Here is a 10785-nt window from a genome sequence, read left to right as displayed (position 1 = left end):
CTATAATGAAGATAACTTCAGCTAGATAATTAACCTCTGACAAGTGTGGTTGTATTCTGTCTCTTACTTGCCACCATCTGCCACCTACACTTGTAAGGTGATCTGTTGATGATTTCATGGTGTGTATTTGGCTTTGTTGCTAACTGGAGGTAACATGGCCCCATGGCTTGAGTTTCAGGTTTTCTCTAGTCATCGTGATTATAAAGGAACAGATCCTGAAATGAATTCAAGCATCCATACTGCAATATTCAAAATTCATCGTGGGTTGGTCTATTCATTTGTCGTTGAACTGAACAATGTAATTTTCCTGATTAACAATACAATAGCTTACACAGATTATTAACTTAGACTAAACTGACCGCGCTCAGATCCTCGGCTGTTCTTTCTGCCTCAGTGCTCACTATAAAGTAGCCACACTCTCACCCACAATAGCCCACTTCAATGAGGCACTTTTTAGTTCAGTTTAGTTATTTTAATTCTTCAAATACAAATTGCAGTGGCAGCAAATGTTTATCAAACAATGATACATGTAAAGTATGTACATGTGGAGTATGTGCTTCTCAAATTCCATTCCTACAGCTTGATGAAAAACATTGTATAAATAATAAAGAAATGCACATTACAATTCAAATCATGTAAAGTAAATACATGAAAACATGGACATTTACCTGTGTCTACTTGAGGAAAAAGGACAATGACAAGTTTAAATTCTCCAACTTAGTAAACACACAGTCAACTCGTCTGTGCCAAAAATCTTAGTGCAACTAGTCCTACAAAACTAAAAGAAATGGCCAATAAATAAAAAGTCAGTTTTAAACACCCCGCTTCGTTGAGAATTCGGTCGAGAGGAACAGTCCGAGTTTACATTTTCATAGCAATTAACAGAGGTAATTTTCACACGGTCATATTCTGAACAGCCAATACCGCACTGACATAGCTGAAATAGAGATAAAAAAAACATCAAACATCAACTTCCTCAGACATGTTCCCCCGTGGCATATTTCCACTTTAATCCAGAAAATATGATGTCCACATATTGAGCTGTTGGTTTCACACATAGTCTCTTCTGTCATACCCTCCTCCACCCGTCGAGCGAGACGCAGGATACGGCATTCGAGTCTGGCTGTATTTCTTGTCCTGTGGAGGACAGGAGCAACAGAGCAAGGAACCCCCCATGATCAAGAGCGCAGATGCTGCCCAGCCGATGTACAGCGCTGCTCCCAGCTCCCGTCTCTGGGCATCGGGCAGCAAAGGGTTGTAGAAGTCCCTGATGATACTGTTGGCAGACCAGGACACAGGAATCAGCTGCATAAGCCCAGCCACGATGAAGATCACCCCTCCGAAGATCATCACTTTAGCTTTGGACGACTCGTCCTCAATGCAGTTAGTGCACTTTGCTCCTCCGATGGACACCAACACAGCCAGGACGGTCAGAAGGATGGATATCACGGTCAGGGCTCGAGCTGCCTGGAGGTCCTGCGAGAGGGCTAGCATGGAGTCGTAGACTTTACACTGCATCTGTCCCGTGCTCTGAACCACACAGCTCATCCACAGACCATCCCAGATGATCTGAGCTGTCACGATGTTGGAGCCAATAAAGGCTGTGACCCTCCACATGGGAAGAGCACAAGCCACGATGGCCAAAAGCCAACCCAACACACTTGATATCATACCTATGAGCTCCAGCCCTAAAGACATGACTTCTTAAAGATCTCCGACCGCTACATGCAATGCCAGAGCGTCCAGTAACCGGGCAAGCAGCTAGAGCAGATACAAGTCTAATTTAAGCCAATGCCTCAGAGCAAATGGAGCGCATCTGTGACAAAACAAGTGTCCTTTATATCCCAGATCAGGTAGAGAGGAGGAGTTTGTCAGGATGAAGACATTACACGGAGGAAGGGCTTAGTCACACCAGAACTGAAACTGGTCTCTATTCTTGGAAAGTATTGGGGATTGAGAACAAAACATCATTTATTTGCCCATCAACGCTTGTGCACATTCATTTTAGACAAAATATACAATTGAAGGTATTCTTTTGAAAGGATTAGCATTTTTTTCTGTAATACCAGCAAAGAGCTTTACATTGAGTAGTTTAAAAGTATAGTCATTCGTGAAAGCTATTTTAATTTGTAATAGTAATTCCTTCCGATGATTTGGTAACACTTATGTCATTGCTAGTGGGTTACCATGATCTTAACTATAAAATACTGATCCAAATAATCAGTAATTGGTTAAAGAGCCCCTATCATAGCATTTGAAATGTTCCTATTTTTGTTTTAGGAGTTCCCAAAAACAGTTTAACATGCATTGCAAGGATATAAAACACATTATTTGTCTTATAATATGCATTTATTTTTAACTGATTTCATTTGCTCACCGACTCCCAAATGATTCGTACAACGACTCATTTTTCCAAACCACTCCTTTGCGTGATGCTAATCGGCGGTGATTGGTCAGGTGACAGACCCAGCCAGTTATTGTTTGTTAGCATAACGCATAAACATATTGATAAAGCACTGCAGTACTACAAGACGCTCTATTCTTTATGACAACTCCAATACCAGCGACAAACATTTCACATATTTTAAAAAAATTGACATTGGAGACCTAGAAGCTGCGCTGAGCGTAACTTACAGTACACACACACACACACACACACATATACTTATTGCGCCTTCCCTCCTCGCGCCCGACGCTACAAAACCGTTCAAAACCCATAAAAGCAACAATTATTAATAATACTTACAGGTTGTGATTCATAGGAGGAAGCTGATCCATATACACTGGGTAAGTAAGTTACTAAGCCCTCCTTCAGGAACAACCGCTTGCGAATCCACATTTGAATTCATTTATGTTTTTTAACGATTTGCAATTAAAATTATGAGAACACAGTCGGGCTATACTGTTGTGGTATCATTGCAAATATGAACTCTAACCACCGATTCTTCACATGCTCGTCTCTGGTAAATGAAAACAAAGTGGCTGAACTATCTTTGCATTGTAGAACACAGCGTCTTCTCGACATGATGCTATGATGAAGTATTTGAATGTGTAGACTTCAAGTTTACACTTCCGTCTGCGCGCAGTAACTGGGCGCGGCCAATGACCTCTCTACGTCACGATGTAACAGCTAATGACTCGTTTCAAAAACAATTCATTTCATAGACTCAGAGTCGACTCTCACATTTGAAAGACAACTTTATATAACTTTATATACGGTGCACTTTCAGATATAAATCTTTGCATGATGTTTTCATTCCCTTTAGAGCTATATTCCACACCATATGAACAGTCATTTTCAAAAATCCATGATAGTGGCTCTTTAACACTTTAGTGTAGAGTCTAATTAACATGAGTAAATTCAGTTACACTTTAGTTTAGAGTCTAAACAGTGTGTTGAATGTTATATTCACTGCAATTCACTGCATAACCTGGCTCCTTCATACTTATCTGACCTACTTTCAACATAAACTCCCTCTCAAACTCGCCATCGTCTACATTCTCCTTAGTTCTTCCTCTGGCTTCTTACTTACTTCCACAGGATATTCACAATAGTGACTCACTCCTTCAATTTTAAAATCTCATTTGAAAACGTATCTTTTTAGGCAGGTATACTGGTCATATTTTGTATTTCCTAATGGTCCTAATGCGTTTCGCAGGCTGCTTCCCTGATTTTCATCTCTTCAGTGAAGCTCTTCGGATCTTTGATCAGCAGAAGCCACGTCGCCGTTGAGGGGCATCTAGCAAGCTTGGACAGTGCCTAAAGAAGCCGGCCGTCTTCGCCACCTTCAGCTATTCTGCGAGCTATGCCATTCGGCAACGTATCCTTTTTTGATCATTAGTTCCTCTGTGAACTCAAAAGAGTATCTTTTTCAAGATGCATCGCATTTTCTGCGACTCATGCCTTGCCCCTCTCAGCGACGGAGACCGCCATCTCATTTGCGCTCACTGCTTGGGACTGGAGAATGCAGAGCTCGCTCTCGATGACGGCGGATGCAACCTCGATCTGCAAGGAGCTTCTGATGTCGACCCTGCGGGTTCGACTCGAAGCTTTCAAAACCGAAGCCGCCGCACCGCCTTTCGTCTCACCGCGCAAGAAGAAGCCGATGGAAGGCCGCCCAAAGGCCGTCGGAACCACCGATGGAAGCGTCTGTCTCGCCGGAGCCTCTCCCTCTCTGCAAGGCCCCCCCCCCCTTCCGGACGTGCAGTTGCCGCCGAGCGGCCGTACTGCTGCTAATTCGGACGACGAGGCGGATGAAAAGAAATGCTCTTCCATCATGGCTTTGGACAGCGAGGAGTGGTCAGGCTCCCACACCTCCTCCTCGGCTGTGGAACCCAACCCGAAGTCGGGTTAATGCGCCTCCTCCCACAGGCCGTCGACCACCTTGGGCTCGAGTGGTTTGCTCATCACTCACATGTGTCTCTCTCCCCATTCACTTCAATCAGGAAGTCACTCACAGAACAGCCAACACTGGTTGTTTGCGAGCCGTCATGCACGAGCACAGTAAGTGCGCTCACACACACTGTTCAGCTCGTTGCGTGCAGCAATCAGGGCGATGTGGCCATTCACCCACTGGCGTTACGCTCCAAAGCGTGGGAAGCTATCCCAGCATGGGTGTTAAGCACAATAAAACGAGGTTATTTGCTACAGTTCGATCGCCGTTCGATCGAGCGCGGCTCGAAACCACTGTGAACACGGAAGCAGCCAGTCTGCAAAGCTTTTGTGCAAAAGGGCCATAGAGAGAGTGCGCCTTCTCTGAGCGAGTCTGGGTTTTACAGCCGTTATTTTCTTGTCCCCAAGAAAGACGGCGGCCTCAGAACGATTTTAGATCTCATATTTTTGAACAGAGTGCTTGCAAAAAGACTGTAAGTTCAAAATGCTTACAGTCAAGAAACTCCTCGCGCATGTGCACTAGGGGGACTGGTTTATTCCTCTTGATCTGAAAGATGCCTATTTTCAGATTCAGATAAATCCCCGTCACCCGCCATTCTTGAGAGTCACCTTCAACGGCCAGGTTTATCAATACACCGTCCTACCGTTCGGCCTATCCTTAGCACCCCGTAGGTTCACGAAGTGCATGGATGCGGCGCTCACACCCCTGCAGAGCCTTGCGAATTTTTAACTATCTGGACGACTAGCTGATTTTGGCACAGTCACACACGGCTTCTGTCTCATCGGACAGTTCTCCTCAATCATCTGAACAGTTTGGGTCTTTCTGTCAATTGGACAAAGAGCTCGCAGCCCAGTTAGGCGATTTCCTTCCTAGGAATAGAACTAGACTCAGTGGCTATGACGGCTCGCTTATCAACACAGCGAGCTGGCGTGTTCAGCGACTAGCCGCTTCTTTTCAGATGAACAGCCTCACGCCTCTGAAAACTTTTCAGAGAGTATTGGGTTACATGGCCTCAGCGCATGTTACTGCGCATGTGCACTGCGCATGTGCCCACTTCAACTCTGGCTAAACAACTGTGCGACTCGGGCCACAGGCTGCCAGCCGATCAGAGTGACTCAGACCTCTATCTCAGCTCTGCAGCCCTGGACAGTGGCCGAGTGGTATCAGCGGGGAGTGACTATGGGAGCTGTTTCTCGCCGAAAACTCATCTCGACAGATCAGGAGAAGTTCAGGAGAAGCACCTTTACAAAAATTATCTGGAAATGATAGCGGTCGAGTACGCGCTCTCACGCTTCCTCCCGATCATTTAGGGTCACCACATCCTGGTCCACTCGGACAACAGGTCTGTGTTATCCTATCTAAACCGTCAGGGCAGAGTCAGATACAGGAACCTCTTCTATCTTACAGAACGCATACTGAGTTGGTCCCAGTGCCATCTGCGCTCACTGAGAGCGACCTGAATGACGGCCCAGACAGACTGTCCAGGGACAACATTCCCCCAGGGGAATGGTCCCTCCATGTTCAAACAGTCCAGAAGTTATGGTGAATATTCAGCAGAGCGGGGATCACTTTGCATCAGAAGAGAACACTCACTGTCCAGTATTTTTCTGGACAGTATTTTCAGTATTTTTCTGTGTTAAACTAGGTTAAATTTGATTAAACAAAGGTAACATGATTTCCATATATCTGCCTGCCATCTTTCTGTATCTCTGCTTTTGTTTTATCAGCATTTAAACAGTGAAATACTTTTGTGTATGGTGTTTTTAAAGGAGAACAAGATCATGTTTTTTTTCAAAATAAGTCTTAGAAATGTGTCTCTGGAACAAGAAAAATTAAATTCTATTCAAACTCAATTCAAAACACACAATATTTTGGAAATTTGCCATCATTCCTCACATTCTTGAGGCACACCAATGCACTGTTATTGAGTCAGGTGGCCTACACTCATTGGGCACTAGGCACATCTTTCTGATACTGGCTATCAGCCTGATTTCTTTTTGTCTTCAACAAGGCACTGGAAAGATTCCTTACATTCTGAACCATCACAGTTACTGCAGATTTTATGAAATGCAAAAAAAAAATTCCAAAATAACAAGAGCACAAGGAAAGTTAACAAACTATTGTAATGGGGTGAATTAGGATGAAATTCATATAGCATACACTGTGAATGTTTGTGGTGTTTATTTGCTGTGTAATATGTCAATGATGATTCAGGGAGTAAAAAACTTTTTCGCATTTGTAGTGCAAAGTGTTTGGTTCAGAAGGACAGTGGTTTCTCAGTTGGTCACTGTTACGTCCATGAGACCTCACCTCACCACTGGCTCTAATTTATATATATATATATATATATATATATATATAAAGACATTAACTCATGCAGGAAATATCTACCAACTTCCTCTGATTCTACAGTTAAATGAGGCCAACAGTCAAGTCAAGTCACATTTATTTATATAGCGCTTTTCACAATACAGATTGTATCAAAGCAGCTTCACAGTGATAACATGAAAGTAGTACAACACAGATCAATAATATTGCTAAACACTAAATAACCCCAACTGAGCAAGCCAAAAGCAAGGCGACAGTGGCAAGGAACCAAAACTCCATCAGATTGGATGGAGAAAAAACCTTGGGAGAACCCAGGCTCAGTCGGGGGCCAGTTCTCCTCTGGCTTACATTCATATTGTTTATATATAAATATTAAATATAAATATTGTTTATGTATAAAACGGCGCCATAACATATCGCAGGCGTTGAGTCGTCTCTTCACAGGCGTTGATCTTCTCATCACATGCGTTGGGGCATCCGAAATCCCCGTGAGAGGCTGGAGACAAAACTGGACCTGACGAACGCCATTTTTGCGCTTGTCCCGAGATAACAGCAGAAAGGCAGATGGGAAATAATTAGCATAGCTGATGTTCATAATGATTTCCATTATACGGGAGTCGGTGTTAGAAACCACTATCTCACAAACTCTCCGGAACCTGAACTCTCCGGAACCCAGCTAGTCAGCTAGTCAAGTCAAGTCAAGTATATTTATATAGCGCCTTTTACAATATAGATTGCATCAAAGCAGCTTCACACTATCAATCAAAATATAATAAAAATGTTTCTTAGTGGAAAAACATCCACGTTTAGTAGAGCTGATCAAGGGTATTACTGATTGGTTAATTAAGTTGAATATCCCCAACTGAGCAAGCCAAAGGCAATAGTGGAAAGGAACCGAAAAACTCCATCAAGTGACCTAAAGGTGTCCTAAAACTGGTGACCCAATGGTGAAAAAAAACCTTGGGAGAACCCACAGGCTCAGTCGGGGGCCAGTTCTCTGGCGTTTATGAACTAGAGGCCGGATTTACAGTAACTGTAAGGAAAAAATTTATATGAATGTCTCTAAACAGACTTTAAATTGAACCTGTGATAACCTGTTCACATACGTATTAAGAATTGATTATATATTATGTGCGTTTGAATACAGGTTTGTAGCTCCCCCATGCCTGAACAAATTACTTGTCTATAAATTTGATACAGAATTTTGTTTTATTATATCACTTCGGGGTAGGGACGCGAAACGAAATCACAGCGCTTAATCTGTAGAGTGGGAAAGGGATCCTCCATAGAGAGAGGCTAGTTGGCACTTGTCATCAGGTCCAGGCTAAAAACAAGGCATCTCTAATGAGACAAGGCATTTTCATCAGCAGAAGTGGAACCCACTGACTGTATATGGTTTATTTGTTAGTTATTTTGTTTTTCACAGACTACTGTGCATGACAATTCCAGGAAATATGCACCAAGATCAATTCCTTTGAATAATAGGTAACACTTTATAATAACTGCACACTATTAATCATTAGTTAAGCGTGAGTAAACAGTTAATACATCATTTATAAAACATTAATAGACATTAATATGCAGTTTATAAATACAGCTATACACGTTTTTTTCTTGATTTATAAGCATATCTATAATGCGTTTAATGATTGTATTTTCATACTTTGTTAATGATCAATTAATAATTTCTAAATGAAGTATAGCATTATTTACAAACCAGTTGTTTAAGAGTTGTTAGTCATTCATAAGATCACTTAGAAAGTGTAAGTAAATGTAGTAAATACAGGTAGTTATAAAGCATTTATTAGTGGTCAGTTAACTATTTTTGTGAGCTAATCTAAAGTGAGGACTATTCATGTTTTGTAAAGCATTTATAAAGGTGATTTAAAGACTTGTCAATCTTCTAAACAGTAAAATGTAACAAACACAACGCAGTGATACAGAACATAAAAATATTTAACAGCCTTTAAAAATGCTTTACAAGGCATGAGTAGTCCTCACTTTAGATGAGCTCACGAACATAGTTAACTGACCACTACTAAATGCTTTATAACTACCCAAATTAACCCTTAATTACAGCATTAATACATGTTAATAAAGCATTTATTAACACATTAAGTTACCATCACTATATGTCTGAATAATAAGATGTATGAATGCACATTTAAATAGTTTATTAATCATTTACTCGCTCTAAGTAATCGTATGAACCACGGACAACTCTTAAATAACTGGTTAATAAAAAATGCAATTCTTCATTTAGAAATGATAAATTGATCATTAATAAAGGATGAAAATACAATTATTAAACAAATTATAGATATGCTTTTAAATCAAGAAGAAATCATTTATAGCTGTATTTATTAATGTCTATTAATGCTTTATGAATGATGAATTAATGGTTTACGCATGCTTAACTAATGATTATTAGCGTGTAGTTATTATAAAGTGTTACCGAATAATATCCTATTTCTAAATCTGATTTTAACAACAACTGAACATCTTGACAATAGCTTGTTACCTCAATCAACATTCTTTGTATATTAAAGGTCCCATTCTTTGTGATCCCATGTTTCAAATACCATGTTGTTAGAGTATAAATAATATCTGTAAAATTATAAAGCTCAAAGTTCAATGCCAAGAGAGCTATTTTATTAAACAGAAGTAGCCTACATTGAAAGGCCCGTTTGTACTACATTCCTCTACTTCCTTCTTTAATGACGTCAGTAGAACGGTTTTTGGACTATCGTCCGCCCACAGGAATGCTCCCTCAACTCCCTCAGCTTGCACACTTCTTATGACTTACTGTGTTTACTCAGCTCTTACGGTGATTTTCTGAAGTAAAACTGACGCTTCATCTTTTGTGTGATGTACAATAAACTTTATTAAACTTATCAGTATATGTTTGATCATCATTCGGACCTGGTCCGAAACAGCAGACGTGTAGGCTATTAATAAATAATGGATACATACAAGCAGACGACAAACACGTTATAAAAACAGTGCGTTTTTCTGAGCCCCCCAAAAATGACAATTTAAACATGCTGTAAAAAATGATCTGTTGGGTATTTTGAGCTGAAACTTCACATACACATTCTGGGGACATCAGAGACTTATTTTACATCTTGTGAAAAGGGGCATAATACGGGACCTTTAAACGCCATAAGTGCAAAATTACAATTTCAAAAGGTGCAACCATCTATCTTTTCATTTTTAGACGTCAACGTAATAATTGTGCACCAGAGAGGACTCTAAATGTCTAAATGCTAAATTGTTCGGTTTTGTCATGTTTTAAGTGATATAATAATATTAAAATATGATAAATTAATTAATAAAACAACACATTTGAATGATTGAATTTATTATGTTGGTATTTAGAAACATTATTTACCAAGAAGTAGCTATAGCACGTCAGTGAACATCAGACCATGAAGCACTTATAACAGCATTCAATGATTCAACAAATATGTTACATATAGGAAATAACTGAATCATTCACAAAATAAAATTTCCTCCCATAACAATAATACATTACCTCAGTAAATTCGTCAAGAAAAAGATTAGGGAAATATCCTGTTATCAAGTGAAAGACTGTCAGTGTAAAATAAAGAGGCATATATTTCTTTTAAAACTTGCCAGTCCTCTTTGCATTGGATTCAATACATCACTTGCAAGTCTATATAGGTTGCACCCCAAAAATCAGAGTGCACAAATATAGGAAATAAAACTTAACTGTTCCCTTGGAATTCGGACAGCACTACAAAATGCCTGATGCATATAGTGGTAAATAGGGAAAGAATATGGATGCAGAACATGTCTGTTTGCTTTCATGCAGTTGCTGCCCTATGATCACTCATTTGTAGAGGCATGCCACTAAGTGTTTAACTATTGACATGTCAACAGGAAGCTCTGTCTTATACTTTATGGATGGCATAATACTCAACTGAAGAATTCTTGAGTTTCAAAGATCCATTATTAAATGTAAGAAGCACAAAGAGATGTTTGTTACATTCCATGACCCAGCGCCTCATCTTCATCCCTGAAACAGGCCCATTGTCTGGGA

General features: G+C 40.4%; 1 protein-coding gene across 1 annotated transcript; it reads right to left on the bottom strand.

Annotated features, from left to right (window-relative positions):
• Positions 1-469: 469 nt before the first annotated feature.
• Positions 470-1799, bottom strand: LOC120465186 (claudin-3). The gene has a single exon (XM_039654826.2). It carries the CDS (start codon positions 1696-1698, stop codon positions 1051-1053), a length of 648 nt encoding a protein of 215 aa, XP_039510760.1. The 5' UTR covers positions 1699-1799; the 3' UTR covers positions 470-1050.
• Positions 1800-10785: the final 8986 nt, after the last annotated feature.

The sequence above is a fragment of the Pimephales promelas genome, chromosome 16 (genome assembly GCF_988280905.1).
Source record: "Pimephales promelas chromosome 16, fPimPro1.hap1.1, whole genome shotgun sequence".
NCBI classification, from domain to species: domain Eukaryota; kingdom Metazoa; phylum Chordata; class Actinopteri; order Cypriniformes; family Leuciscidae; genus Pimephales; species Pimephales promelas.
Note: the sequence above shows the minus strand (reverse complement) of the source record. Positions and strands in the feature narration are given on the sequence as shown.

What these genes read in the sequence shown, in the direction of transcription:
- LOC120465186 (XM_039654826.2), bottom strand. Translation starts at nt 1,698, where the DNA reads ATGTCTTTAGGGCTGGAGCTCATAGGTATGATATCAAGTGTGTTGGGT.